The following is a 14,853-nucleotide window of genomic DNA, read 5'->3' on the forward strand; positions in this document are numbered from 1 at the left end:
TAAACAGAATATTGCATATTCCCAACTAGTAAATGAAAGTCTTTTATCCTGAATTAAAGAAACGGCTATAGGACCCAGTACCCAATAGTAGCTATAATTCAACATGAACGGCCCTAGAAATGAAATAGCATAGCAAAGCAGCAGATGTAATTTCCCGAAGGCAACTACCATGGTTGAATCAACAGACAGCCTGATATAATGCTAAAACATACTGGTTACTGAGTTGACACAGTACCACTAATAGTCGTTGAGACACTTACTTTTATTGAATCATGTAGAGAGCGACTGGCTTTAACTGTTAACCGCTCCAGCAAACCTACCAGTATGTGCAGTTGATGTGAAGGATTCGATTGAAGCCCATCAACATCAAGAGAAACTTGGTCATATGCTGTGATGCAAGACACTAGCTTCGAGACGATTGACTGTAGCAGAAGCAGTGCAACACAGAAGAAGGGATAAGAGGCATTGCTTTAACACTCTATCAACCTCCACTTGCAGTATCTTAGCTCTCCGAACTTCGTTACGACAATCCAAATTCAGAACTAACACATTGCACCCAAAATATTGTCCAACTGTCACAAACAGAATTAGAGCAATATTGCAGTCAACAGAATCGTATCCAACCACTTCAGAAATCTTAGTGGAAACACAAGATGCAGATGAGGGTCCGAACCCACAGCATTTTTGCATTGCTGAGTGCTCACAGAGATCAATATTGAAGTATTTATTATAGGTACCTGAAGCTGGTCATCAAGGGTATTTGCGCTTAATGGCGAAGATTCCACTTGGTCTAGGAGGTATCCTAAGAGGCCGCAACATTGATCTTGAAGTTCATTGACATTTATAGACTGCAAGATGATATGTATGATGTAACTGCGATCGAAACAAGAAGATGATGAGGTCAGGATACAGGAGTCTACGACGAAGTGAATAAGATAAAAATTTAAGAAGAACGAGAACAAAAAATTGTTCTGATATAACTACATAAAGCATTCTCTTCAACATCTTTGAGCAGAAAAATCTTACCGAAAAGTGCTAGAGACGATCACACGTTTATCTATTACAGTCATTATAGCCATCAAGCTAGCCAACAAATGGCGTCGATGCCGTGGGTGGTATGCCGAGTCGATCTCGTAGTGAAGGTGGAGCAGAAGCTGCACAACCATTCAGGGAAAGTTCTTCAGAGTGAGAGATTCCAACTAAAAAGTGCTAGAATCAGTAAATTTCTTCGAGGCACGTGGTTGCTCTTGCTGGGTTAACTTTACTCCTGTTAGATGGGATCCGCAAAATTAAATACTGATACCCCACAGAACCTACCATGAATACACGATCGGGTCGGAAAACCTGCATCTTGTCAACAACTCCCCCCTCTTCCGAGACTTGTTCTCTGCAAAACGAAAACATTTGCCAAGTTCACAGAATTAAAGGTGGAGGTTACAATTGCTTGTAAGCATTCATGGTTCAGCTGATTTCAATAATTAAAACTCTATCGTAGATTGAGGTGGACATAGACACGAGCTGAGAATATCGTTGATGGTACGACGCTCGAACCCATACGTATCCAAAAATCCATCCACAACAGTTCGTACAGCTGACGAAATGGCAGCTTTTGAGAAGTATGGAAGCTCTGGTGTCTCCGCGGCACCACATAGTCTGAAAAGAAAGCTCACAATAGAAATCTGCAAAAAGTATTGCTAAAAGTCAATAATGAAGATAACCGGGCAAAGACGCCACCAAGATTCAGAATGGCAAACTACTAATGCCTGGGAAGGTGAAAGTGGACACACACCATGTGCTTCCGAATGAGAGTATCACGCTCATCCTCTGTTAACTCAGCTGCTGTCAGCATGTGCAATTGTAAAACAGCTCCAGCCTTATCCTGTTCATCCTCCGTTCCATGGGAATGTATAGGCAAAAGGCCTGCGAAGATGGAAGCAAAATTTTGCCTTACCAATGATGAGAGCGAAAGAGACATGCTCTGCAAAAGTTGAACACATTATCAGGATAGATTTATCACCAATCAGCTTCGTCTTAACAGATTGATCTTAAAGCTGTTGCTGCGACTTGAAACCGGGAAAAATGCAGCATCGGCTGCAGAAATCACTCAAACTCGAGATTCAAGATCAGGACAAGAGAACTGCACACCGATTATGATCACGAGGATGTTTCTACAAATATATGTATCACCATTTCAAGTATTCCAGCAAATTAGAAAAATGAAAAAATCACATCTAGCAGCATGTAAGAGTAATAAAAATAGTCGAGTATACACCTTGGCAATCCATTGCAGTTCATCCTTGTCATCATGAAGAAAAAGAGATGATAGCAGCCAAGGACAGCATTGCTCGAGGAACATCGCTACGGCTGATCTTTCACTGAGTAAGTCCTTGATCTGAAAACATTACGGAAATTGGATACAAAAAAGTAACAAAAGTCGTTTAAGTAAAAAGAAACAACCAACATGCATTTGTCATGATTCTTATCAGGATCAGTGATCAAGTAAAAGCGAGAGCTAGCTAATAAGCAACAAAACAAAATCCAGAAACTTCACCCAATCGCTCGTCACATGACAGTGGACTGAAGTAAAAACGCGTAGACTACAAACTGTAGGTCGACACAGAGTAACACTGTACTTCAAAACATTTTACTGTTTCAGCAATTCCATTACTAACATGTCAACACGAGAATTCTAAGCTGAAAATTGAAAACGCCATAGGTGCAGGACACATCGCAGAATTATGAAATGATCAGCCAACCTCAACAAGTGACGGTATTGACAGACGTGCTATGACCCATCTGCTCAGTAGCGCTCCCATCACGTACTCGAAGTACTGCAAACAAGATAAATAATCGTCACAATATGTGGTGTGGTCTGAATACACCTAAGAGCCTATCACGAACTTTCAACCCGTTGAAAAAGGTTTCAACAAAACATCTCAGGACGACTGAATCTGTTCAACAGGAATTGTGGAAAGTTACGGAAGGACTCGAGTTTTCCAAGCAAAACTTGTGTGATCTGATAACCAAGAGAAAGCCGTGACTCAGTGAAACAAAATAAATAATAATAATAATAATAATAATAATAATAATAATAATAATAATAATCTATAAAAACTAGGAAAACCTCAAATAAATTACACTCAAGCTTCAAAGACATAACTATCCCACCAGAATCCTAACCACCAAGAAGAATGAATATAGATAACAAAGCCAATATTTTCTACTTAAGGCCTTCTTGTAGATACCCAAAGCCTTATAATCAAGCTGAAAAAATCAGAAGCCACAAAATAATCGAGATATTTCACTAAGTGTTGTCGAGGAACATAATTCATCAAGAACCATACTGACCGTCCAGCGATGTGGATATTGTAGTTGACTTGCTACTCTGTCAAGGACATTTCTGACAAGAGACCTGCAGCAGTGTCATGAAAGCAAGAGAGTTAGCGACATTGCATTCAAATTGCGACTTACTCAATCAATATCACTATCTCTAAACTCTTAGGTGCTTGAGCATGTTATATAAAATAACGGAACGAAGTGCAACTACATACTATATGTAGTAGCAAGCCCAATCATAGACCAAATTTGAATTCGAACATTTAAGGGCTTTCGAACATCAAACTGTGCTCACAAAAAGAAGATAGAAAGTGTAACCTTTGTGATGGATTCAAGGCAGCATGCGCACATAGCATAAACAATGCCTGCAAGACAAATCACGTTAAGTCCAAAGATTCTGCAAAAGACCTTCGAAACTCGTAATGGAGCTAAATTTGGGAAGGTTAGTGTGGCAAGTCTTACACAGATAAAAGAATACACAGATGTCAAATGACATTCCTTCAGCTCACCTCGCCTTCCACTTTGTCACTACACGCAGCAATCTCTGCTAATGTTAACAAGGCAGTTTCTGTAAAGGGAGTATCTTGTGAACCAGCCAATTCAACTTCTGATGCCCGGACAACCTTGCTTTTTGTCACCATCACCATCTTGACTCCAAAATTAGCGCTGAGAAATAAGCCAACAACTACAACTATCAACAAACAAGAAAGGATTCCGATTCCCAGACCCAGTCTCTCAAGACATACCACAGCCCGGAACTCGATTGTTAACATTTACAAAGAATAACTGTTCAAGAACAAGAACACTACAAAACAAAAAATTCCAGCCTGTTGTTTTCTCATAGACACCGATCAGATTCTTTCTTCGCCGTTCCTTAAAGTTGTGAACATACCACACATCACGGAATAGTCCATGATGACCATCCCAGGTCTGGAAGAAGACGTTGGTTCGCATACACATTAAACGTCGAACTCTGTACTCTACATCGTGCATAAAACTCAGCAGTTTCTCGGTTAACACCTGCGAACCAAATCAATCTCGACACAGCTTAGAGAAGGTCATGAAACCCGTCAAAAGAATGTCTCAACTCATGGTAGAAATCCGATACAGCATTGAGGCATCACTTTTATCATCAAAAGTTATTATAAATTCAACTTTTTTTTTGCTGCAGACTCAAAGGCAGTTACATCCGATTTAACAGTGCTAAACTCCAAATGCAGGAAAACATGCCATAAGGTAACTTGATTCACTGAACTGTATGAGCAATCTGTATGTTAAACCAAGGCCTCAGCTCTAGAGGATGAGAAAGGTGGTTACTTCGCAAGAATGAATTTTAAGAAATACCTGAGCTGTACTTGGAGAGACCAGAATATAGTTAAAGACCGTGTTAACAAACTTAATTCGAGTAGGCCAAAGCAGATTAATATTCTCCAAATCTGAAATGAAAGAAGCCAACTGAGGCAAAGCCTGTCCTTTCACAAATCAGCCATAGCACGCGCGCAGTATCACAGTGTTACTCTCCAATCTTAAAAACTGGATACGTCATAACTGGTGCAATTTCACCACCATTGATAACAGTACGTACTTTCAATTCTCAGCACTTTTTATAGAATCTCTATGATGAAGTAATTCAAATGACACGGTTGAAAGCACGTCGTCAACCTCTTGTGTAACTAGCTGCATATCTTTGAAGGAACCAACTTTGGCAGCACCCTGATCTTGCATCAGTAAGTTAACCAGTATAGCATCGATGCCTGACAAAATATTAAATCGCCCAGACTCACTATGCAGGCAGACTTCGCGAAAACTCTCCATGCAGCGCACCTGAATGTCACAAAAAAAACATTGAAGAAACGTTGATGACATCTTGTGTAACGTAAAAGGCTGAGGAAAGTGTGAACAGAACAAATAACTGAGTTGTGAGGTTTGGGAACGCAAATCTCTTGTTCCTTCAATAATTATCAACAGTGTTTCAAATTGAAAACAATGTAATTTAAGTCACAAAGTAGGGAGCGCAGATCAGAAACCCACCAATTCAGGTAGATGTTCAATAGTTTTCTCCTTCGTAAGGTCGCATAAAATAAGCAAAATTTTCCACCGAACCTATTTTACAAGGCACGAAAGTCAAGACACTTGAATCGATTATCAAAAACGACATAAGAGGCGTAATGAAAACTTGAAATTTAGTTCCACCTTGGTTAAAGTAGGGCGAGCACCAACTTCTGGGTTCATTTTTCTCACAAATTATAAGCATAAGACATGGTGGACGCCTAGATCAGTCTGCTTTTGTTACTAGGAACGCAAGTTATGGCTATTGAGATTTAGTTAGAAAACTGCAGAAAAGAGATCATTGGCCATTGAGGCAGATGATGTAGGATGAAAAATAAAAATTAGAAAGAAGATTTAATCTTAATAATGTTCTAATTCTAGACTTTCTCGAGCAAGGTCACTTCGTCAAACCTTGATATCTTCCTCATTGTCTAGTAGTTTAAAAAGAACATTGTACGTTGTCTCTGGCAAAATACGCCCAATGTCAGCAACAATTTTCAAACAAAGCTCCTTCCATTGATCGTACAGACAGTTGTCACCTCTCATTTTCGAGCGTAACCCTTCAAGCTTTTGGGAACCCTGGGGACCCATCTCTGAGAACTCATCTAAATCAACATCCATCAACTTGACTTTCCCCTCACGCTCCTCAGTCAATGTTACAGGACTGCCTGGAATCTCTTCTTGAGCTGAAGATTTCACAGCTGCAGTGAAGGTCAGCGCACTAGAAATCGATTCCAAAAACCTGGTCAGTATCGGAAGAACAGCAACTGATGTGTCCAGTTCATAAGCGAGCCCTCCACTGCATACCAAGGTCGCCCGCCCCGGTGATGATAAAAAACATGAAAAGGCTGATAGTGCTGCTGGTGTAAACTCATGAAAAAATGTATTCAAAGAAGCAGACAAAGAACTTCTGGATGAATCACTGGATTCAATGCGGTTTCTGCAATTCTCAAGAACAGATAAGCAAATTTCAAGCATGTTTGACAAGCCTAGCCATAGTCTACCATTAGGACACCAATCTGGAAGTCGTTGACCCCTGGATCAAGCAGACCAAGAGAAGTTAGGTTATGAACAAGCATTGCTTCAAAAGAATGAAGAAAAACGATATAAAATTAGAAACGTCAAAAGTAACTTTCTATAAAATTTCAGTAAGCAGAAAATGGGCACGCCAATCTTAATTGGTACACTCTAAGACAGTTGCGGATGCATCCTTTCATATACTCAGATCTAACTTTGATAATAAATGAACTCGCAACAGGACTTACATCCGATCACAACCAGCCCGTTGCAACGAGAACGGACATATGAAACAAATTGACCAACATATGAAACAAAACGAAATTTCAACTTTTACGAAAACGCTTTAATCTCGGAGTTTAGCCGGCATGAAGCTAATCTCACCTTCTTTGCATTAAATACTCAACTCCATAGATGCAGTTAGCAAGCAATCCGCATGAGGAAAAAAGGTAAGGTAACGAGGTTGCCAGGTCGTTCTTTTCCAGAGCAGTATTCACATTTTGCAAAAGCAGCTCAGATAGGCGCTGCAGAAGAACGTCACTGCTTGACCGTGGCAAAGGGTTGCTCCGTGTGTGAGTATCGGATGCATCCTGCGTAATCTCAAGCATAAACTTACACTCAAATTCTTCATTTCATGTAATTTCATTATATGAGCGCTCAGTAACATACGTTTGCCCATTATTTGAGAAATCATATTTACAATATAGGGTTCTGTGCAACCATAAAGCTCAACGACAGGATATACTGCAGTTACATCTAATATTAGAATATGATGGTTACGTTATTTCCTTGAAACACTATCTCCCGTAAACCTGGAGGGTATACAAAATTTCCATGTCGTCGCTACACTGGTGCACGATGAAGACCTTGAAAGATGTATTGTATGTTTCATCTAGTGGCCAATTTGTATTATGAGGCTAGATCGACCAAAGGAGTAAAACATCTGAATTCCTATAGAGGTCCAAAATGAAGTCGACAATACCGTGTGAGTGATAATAACCCCCATGCTGGAGGATGTGTATGAAGAGCGGTCCATAGAATCAAGCTCCACCTCTGGTTCCTTGCACTGAAGTCATTGCACAGGCAACAAAGCAGCTCATGACAATTTACTACTTCAAAACTCTATAAAAAACAACTAATTGAACTTACAATAACTACAATTCAAATAAATTTGAAATCAAGAAACGTGCAGTATTTTAAGAAAAGTAATGACTCACATCAGACCGAGCACCTCAGATCATATGAAACTGAAAAATTTAAACGCCTTCAATATATTGAAAACTAAAGTTTTTGACAATAAGTAATAGCCCGAATGGCCAGGGAAAGGATACAAGAATTGTAGTCAATAAGCGTATAAAAGCCAACACAGAGAATCAATAGCTTCAGGTGATACTCCAGCATATCAATGCAACCAAGGTCAAGAATCAGGTTTACCTCTGCCCAGTGAGACAATTCTTTTGTTACATCCAGTGACACGCAAGTTGAGTTTTGAAGTGATAACTTGTCGTTAGGACGCAGTGGAACAAAGCCCACACTAAGCGCTAATACTGATCCGCTGAGAAGAATCAACGACTTTTCATTCCAAGCTGCTACTTTTGCTTTCTCAGTCTCCTGAAATGAGTTTGACATTACAACTACTGTAGTAAGAAACTACGGTAATTTACATAACTGAGAAATTAACAACAAGATCTAATACGTACCACCAATCCTGCAAGATTGTTTGATTAGCAGTAAGACTTGAGAAAGTTGATAAGGATGTTAATGTAGTGTTCATTATCTATCTGCAGATGAACAAAGAGGCCACCAACTCTACAATACGTACACCAATTGCAGAAGAAAGAGCACGCAGATGTCACGAAGCTCTGACCTGGGGATTCAGATATGTCAATGACCATTTCAGAAGCTTGCTGCGAAGGTCAAGGTCACCTTTTGTTACGACCTGTTTTGTGAAACAAATTGAAACGGTGAGAAAGCCACCACATTTTTACTGATGATCAACTTATCATAACCTTGCCAAGCTCCTCAAAAATCCTAAACCAATCAGCTTTCGTCTGATATTAGATAATCTGTAAATCAGCTTTAAAACTAACTGTCAGGCATCAGGACATTAAGCAACTCTGAATCCCAAAGGTGAACATTGCTGGGATATCCCCATTCATAGAAAATGTGAAGGTTTGGGTACCTGGCTTCCGGCACTGGTAAAGAACGCTGCAGTGAAAAAGAGTATATTTCTGACATCAAGCAACGCCATCGAATCAGTAAGTAGATGAACACAATTCAGAAAATCCTTAGATCCTCAAAGTACACAGCCACAGGATTGCCCAGCTCCTAACAATAAGCAAGCAAGCGACACACTTAAGCACTTGATTGGGGAAATTTAATGATTTGCTAAGAGTGAAAACCATGAACGAGCATGCACTTGTTTGTGCTACGGACTGCTTCCAACATCACCAACTTGCACTTACACAGAAGGCACCTCTGAAAATACTTGAAGCTCCCAAAAATCTGGAGAAACGTTGTACACTGGCACCAATCTCTAAGCAAACAATGCAGAAGTCACAAGAGTGGTCCAGAGTGTGAAATCCAACTTAATTAATGAACTCCATCTTATATTAGAAAAGTTAACGAGTGGGGTATAACAACAATGTAGCATCATATTCTAATCCAAAAAATCGAGTACTGGAAAAAAGTCAGGACTCCCAAATCTCTAACGTGTAAGGCACTGGCTAAACTATATACTTTGGAAAACAATTTGGAACACGAATGAATAAAATTAATGACAATCCAATCAGAACTGTAGAACATATTCTAACAAGACTACACATCACTTGCACCACGTTTATAAGAATGACCTTAAAATGTGGAGTACACTTTGCTTGAACACCGTCAAGGGCCTTCGATTTATACTAATGCTGACCACAAACAAAAAAAGACATACCGAAGCTATCGACGTTCAAAATACAAAAAGGAATGAAATTTGCTTACCATGGTAGCTATAAGTCCAAGTAGACGAAATGCCTCATCCACCTGTAGTGAATCATGAGGATCAACATCCGTGTCAGCAAAGTTCAGTCAAATGTATCAACCATCAATAGAGTTATAAATGGTTTCCATACCTAAGTCAACTTCCAGTACTATGAACATTTCACAAACAGCTCTAGAGCAAAGACGAAGTACTTGCAGCACAAAAGTATGATCTTCGCATGGATTACATGACAAGGAAATGAAGTACAAACAAACTAAATTGGACAGCGTGATTGAAGTATCACCATGATAGAAACGTTTATGAACAAAGGTAGCCAATGCAGCACGGATTCCCAAATGGATTGCCATACGCTTGATTTCTACAAAACAACAGCAATCACGTAGATGTGCAATGAGAATATTGCAGATAGTCATAATTACGTTCTAAGTCATATGTGGAAGGCCACTTGTGAGGAAAAACATTAAGGACACAGATAGATAGAGCTTATCATAATACCCTGCTCAACGTGTCAGCTGAAGAATTGACCGCATCACACCAAAGACTGCTCAACTCTTGGAGGCACCTGTGAGCAAACGCAAGGAAACTGTCATGCGAGAAACATGCTAGGTGTATTCGTAACACTTACACAAATGCAGTTTCAACTCGAATATACATTGACGTTTAAATGAATAAGTCGCATACGAATTCCATGCCCTGGGAAAAATGACCAAGAATCTTCTCCTCCTAATGCTTTAGCTCAAACTAAAGACCTAGTACCACACCCCAAGCAACTTAATCGAATAAGCACCGCAGTATGCTACTCAACTTCATTTAAATTAAATCCGGTAATTCATAAATTGTATTAAGGAATAAAATACCGGAGAGTCCAAACAGGAGTTCCAAAGCTTCGGGTGTTCACACCTTCACTCATCACTCTGCCAACAGAGAAAAAGATCCAACACATGCCCAGTCAATGAAACCAGGAATTATTAAAGATATAAAATGCGCCTCCATATATAAACCATTACATTTCTAGACATGAATGTATCTTCTGCACGGAAACTGTGCACAATGACATCATCCTGCTTGAATCAGTCACGCATGCCCTTTCTTTCAAATGCTTAGTCTTTGTTTCATATCTAAGAGTAGCCTTTCTTAGCCAACACAAAGCACTCAGCGAAGTGCTCTATACAGCTAATGAAAAGCCGTATAATCGAACTTGATCACAAAATTCGTGGGACGAATAGTACCGTTCTAAATTCCCAGATAAACCATCAAGCCAGGCTTCAAGACTTTTAGGGGGTAATTGAGGCCCGAAATTACGAATCAAAATGCAGAAAGCTCCATCCCTGCAAATAATAGCCAATCACTGCTGCTTGTAAAGCAAACTTAATGCCAAACTCGTTTCAGATATATCAATCATAGTTGATAGAAATATAAAGAAATACAACACAGATCACATTAAATGACACACCACAAGGTCTTGGCAGCAATTATCTTCTCTCCCACAAGAGTGTAAACAGGATCCCTTTTCTTGCGCTTACTGGCACTCCAATACAACCTCCCAATTTCATCTCTCTTGCCAACCTGCACAGTTGATGGGGTGAATTCTGTAGATAGTGTTACTGTGCCCAGCATAGAGTGCAAGCTGCTTCAGTGGACACAAATGCTCAATTTAATTTCCCGAGTGAAGCCAAAACTCTAACGATAAATTGATTGTCAGAACATGTATCTCCACAATCAGAGTCTTTCGTGGGTGCCTAGTTGTGAATCTAACTTCGAAATGCAAACTGATGTACCTACTTCCTCTTAGCACTTGTATACCTCAAAAAGAACCGCCGCAGCAAATTCAAGAAAGCCTCGTTCACTACGGCTGACAGAACCAACTTTGTCCTCACGCATGATATCGTATCTGCGATGGCATAATTCGGGTTACAGAAGCTCCAAGAAGAACATCTTGATGATCGCTTTAACAAGGATTCAATATCAACTGAATTCTAGAGAAGAATATATTTTTAACGTAGCTGTGGTCGACTTGCACAATTTCAATCAAATCAATAAATATTATAGCAGTAAACCAGAAGTTTGACGAACAATCAACCTATTGTATGCAGTAAGAACAATTCCAATCTGATCAAGCTCCTTCTCAACTAGCCCGAGGAGCTCTTCCACCACGATTCCTTCATCTAATGTTAAAATGTATTGAAGCTTCAACTGAATTCGAGCATATAACACAAGTTCATCCTGCGAAAGAAGAAGTTGGGAGACCCCACATCAAGATTCAATTTAGAAGAAAAGTCAGCTTAGTAATTTAAAGCCACTTGAAGGCGTGAAAAACATCATACTATTCTGACCTCAGGACTCAAGCAGCCATGTTTAAGAGAAATGGAATCAGCTGATTAAAATTGCATGAATCAGCACAATTACAGTACCTTCAAGTCTCGATCTCGTGTAGTTAACCATGTTCGCACCATAAATGGTCGAAAACTACAATGAAGCTTTGCTACTTTATCTCCCAAATTCAATCCGTCTATTAACAAAAAAGCATTTAATGATGAGACAAGCTTCTTAGTTATCCGGTCTTCATCTCTGCATTTCACAAAGGGCAATCTTGCATTACGACAAAATAGCAATTTTTTCGCAACGCAAAACATTTCGTCTGAAGGAAAACACAACCTGCACTGTTGCAGTGAATCCCGCTCTGAATACCACCACAGGGAAGAAATAGCACATGCATGCAGTTTTTAACAAGGGAGATGAAGCTGCAATGCACAGAATTCCCATTCAAGCGAAATGAAGAACGATACCTGTTGAATGCAAAGATGTCACAAAAGCCATCGACGACATCCTCCTTGACATGCGCTGCTAAGTCCCCGGGTGGATTTTTCAACAGAATAAGTAGTGTTAAAGTATTTCTAAAAGCTTCTTCTTTAGCTAAAGGGGCCTCAAACGAGCGGGTGTGTATAATCTCCTTTGCCTTCGTTAAATAAAGGATCACGAGATCTACACACAAAGAGAACAATCGAAAGTTCAGGATGGATATTTGACACTGTGAGGCAAATAATTCAATGGGTACAACAAATAATCACCACATAAAACGCAAGAAGGTAAAAGTATGATGATACAAAACGTCGTTGCAGCGTAGAAGGACACACAGAGGGTTACGCTTTGACATGAACATATTTGACCTGACGAAAGCAGATGGAAAAACCGGGCAAAGCACATTGAGGGACTGAATAAATAGGACTTTAAGTCTAGAACATTCATTCATCGGCAGCATGAAGCATACAAAAAGTACATCCGACAGTTGCTCAAGAATAAATAAATAAATAAATAATTGTTGATATAAGTGCAAGTCACAGGTTAGATGTTTCAAAGTACACATCAGATTGGTTTAAAACTAATTTTAAAACAATACCGTTGTAGATCTTCTTGCCCATACGCATGCGATATTCAACATCAGGAAGTAGCTCACGCAGAATGTGGCTATAGTCGGACGAAAAAGCCGGCACCTCTTGAAGCATATCCAGTATATGCTGAAACAATCTTTTGATTTTCCGTAAGAGAAAGTGGCTTTTCCCTGGCAAGCATATAAACTGGAATGTAAATGCTACTCAATTAATGAGATGTAATTGAAATGTAAATGCGACACAGACAAAGGCACAACGACATTAGAAAATCTGCCATGCACTCGTCATTGGCATGTTTGCAGTTAGAAGAGCAATAGAAGCTAATGGGGACAGTACAACTTCATGCGCACCTGAACGACTTTTGTCTTCCGCTTTGTGGATAAAATTCCTTAGAGTCTTGGCCAGGATAGGTTTTGGACCCCGCTTTTTGCTGGCCAGAACGTCCATTAGTATGCAATCGCACAGTGCGTGTAAAACCCCTGGCCATGTTGCAGCTACATCACGGTGCCATATTCAAAAATCAGTTCTGATACGTCCTTTTGAGGCTCTTTCGCTTCTTCAAAGAACATATCTCAAAGAATTTGATATCAACAATGACAAGGATAGTGTGAAGTAACGCAACACAGCTACGCTGGCTACCCATGCTGGAATAGCACACATTCTTTAAACATGCTTTTGCTTACATTTACATGGAAAATTTGCCAGTGTAAAGATTATAAAGTATCGTGCAACTTAAAATTTTGTGAAACATGTGGAGAGACAGTTAACAGTTCAAGATCGATGAGGACGAAGTACATGAGTCGCTTAGCGACCAAAACTGTCACTTATCAAGTAAGACTTGGACCAAAAACCTTCAATGAGATATCAACAATCATAATTCACAGCTCGGCGCAATCATTATAAAATAGGCACGTGTTCAGGCAGATCATCAGTTGATTGCATTCAATGCTTTGCGATAACAAGAGTTGTGGTGAATGAAGGATTTGAGACGTGAATTGTAATTATCCAAAACAAAGTGCATCTTTTTCTGACTAAGCCGAATCTGAAAGGCGAGCTTACAGGGAATGCGGTCGTTGGGACGCAAGAGCACAGTCTGCTGATCCAACAAAGGGCAAATACTCAACCCAGCATTGCTCTCCAAGTAGCTTGCCAAAGCTCGCACGCCTTCCTGAATTACAAACCAACTTCAGATGGTCAGAGCAGTTCAGTAAAATCAATATGATATTCCAGAATAGTATTTCAAGGAATGCAAACCTGGAAAAAAAACCTTTAATTCCAGAAATTCCTAAAACCTCTAAATCTGCTTCACGATGACAATTTAGACCTATTCAAGGTCTCCGCATACGTACAACTTTTCTTCCATTAGAGAGAACGAAACCTAATTACTATATCCCTACTCTAGTTTCCATTGCCCTGTATCTGAGCACTTGTTCAACTGGAAGCAGTACCTCCCGAGTTTTAGCGCGATCCGAAACAAGCTTGATGTTGAGATCCTCCACATCCTCCACGCTTACCATCTCCATCAAACCAATTTTCCTATCTCACATTCCCAAAAAAGATGTACTGGACCCACGTTCCGATTCACCTTAGCTTCAGCGCTGAATCTTGGAGCTGGCAATAAAAAGTTCTCTCAAATAATCCCGAACATCCTCAACCAGAACAACCATGGTTCAGCTCCCCAATTCTGCCCAATGATTTATGAACCTTCATGACCATCGCATGCAGACCATAATTCACCTTGACCCCTGAGGTCCACATCCTATCCAGAATCAGAGCCCGGCTACACAAAGTCGTCTCATTCTTCCTGCTACGTAGTGAATGGAATTCAAAAATTGGAGAATCGGTGGCACGATAGCAACAACGACATTGTTAATCAAAAGTACATATCTAACTGCAAATAACGGGAGTGTGGCAGGGGTTTTGAAGTCAATGCGAGGGGGTCTTCATGGATGAAGGACGGTGTGTCTGTAGTAAATGCAGACTTCCTTTATTAACCCATTGGAGGCGTGTCGTCATCGTTGAATATTATTCTTATTAGAGTAGGTTCCGAGGTGGTGAGGAATATATGGCACATGC

General features: G+C 40.0%; 1 protein-coding gene across 3 annotated transcripts in view; it reads right to left on the bottom strand.

Annotated features, from left to right (window-relative positions):
* The window catches only part of LOC112274382 (serine/threonine-protein kinase ATM), a 29,229-nt gene extending 14,428 nt beyond the window's left edge, over positions 1-14,801 (bottom strand). Inside the window, exons 1-36 of one of the 3 annotated variants that reach the window (XM_090247849.1) lie at positions 14,226-14,801; positions 13,837-13,945; positions 13,128-13,271; positions 12,786-12,947; positions 12,175-12,370; positions 11,800-11,956; positions 11,469-11,611; positions 11,192-11,279; positions 10,842-10,954; positions 10,618-10,716; positions 10,246-10,302; positions 9,884-9,950; positions 9,672-9,746; positions 9,388-9,429; positions 8,868-8,938; positions 8,585-8,633; positions 8,270-8,341; positions 7,837-8,013; positions 7,385-7,468; positions 6,787-6,992; positions 5,797-6,421; positions 5,368-5,439; positions 4,999-5,160; positions 4,681-4,803; positions 4,229-4,356; positions 3,846-3,864; positions 3,655-3,701; positions 3,349-3,412; positions 2,757-2,831; positions 2,273-2,392; positions 1,790-1,978; positions 1,552-1,679; positions 1,318-1,387; positions 1,027-1,154; positions 738-873; positions 261-422 (exon numbers count right to left, since the gene is read on the bottom strand). In XM_090247849.1, the coding sequence (XP_090103975.1) occupies positions 261-422; positions 738-873; positions 1,027-1,154; positions 1,318-1,387; positions 1,552-1,679; positions 1,790-1,978; positions 2,273-2,392; positions 2,757-2,831; positions 3,349-3,412; positions 3,655-3,701; positions 3,846-3,864; positions 4,229-4,356; positions 4,681-4,803; positions 4,999-5,160; positions 5,368-5,439; positions 5,797-6,421; positions 6,787-6,992; positions 7,385-7,468; positions 7,837-8,013; positions 8,270-8,341; positions 8,585-8,633; positions 8,868-8,938; positions 9,388-9,429; positions 9,672-9,746; positions 9,884-9,950; positions 10,246-10,302; positions 10,618-10,716; positions 10,842-10,954; positions 11,192-11,279; positions 11,469-11,611; positions 11,800-11,956; positions 12,175-12,370; positions 12,786-12,947; positions 13,128-13,271; positions 13,837-13,945; positions 14,226-14,300 (4,434 nt within the window). In that variant the 5' untranslated portion in view covers positions 14,301-14,801. Of the gene's footprint in view, positions 1-260; positions 423-737; positions 874-1,026; positions 1,155-1,317; positions 1,388-1,551; positions 1,680-1,789; positions 1,979-2,272; positions 2,393-2,756; positions 2,832-3,348; positions 3,413-3,654; positions 3,702-3,845; positions 4,003-4,228; positions 4,357-4,680; positions 4,804-4,998; positions 5,161-5,367; positions 5,440-5,796; positions 6,422-6,786; positions 6,993-7,384; positions 7,469-7,836; positions 8,014-8,269; positions 8,342-8,584; positions 8,634-8,867; positions 8,939-9,387; positions 9,430-9,671; positions 9,747-9,883; positions 9,951-10,245; positions 10,303-10,617; positions 10,717-10,841; positions 10,955-11,191; positions 11,280-11,468; positions 11,612-11,799; positions 11,957-12,174; positions 12,371-12,785; positions 12,948-13,127; positions 13,272-13,836; positions 13,946-14,225 lie in introns of all 3 variants that reach the window. The other 2 variants (XM_024503843.3, XM_090247847.1) reach the window with 2 other exon arrangements.
* Positions 14,802-14,853: the final 52 nt, after the last annotated feature.

This window comes from Physcomitrium patens, chromosome 2 (assembly GCF_059467195.1).
Source record: "Physcomitrium patens ecotype Gransden chromosome 2, ASM5946719v1, whole genome shotgun sequence".
Lineage (NCBI taxonomy): Eukaryota > Viridiplantae > Streptophyta > Bryopsida > Funariales > Funariaceae > Physcomitrium > Physcomitrium patens.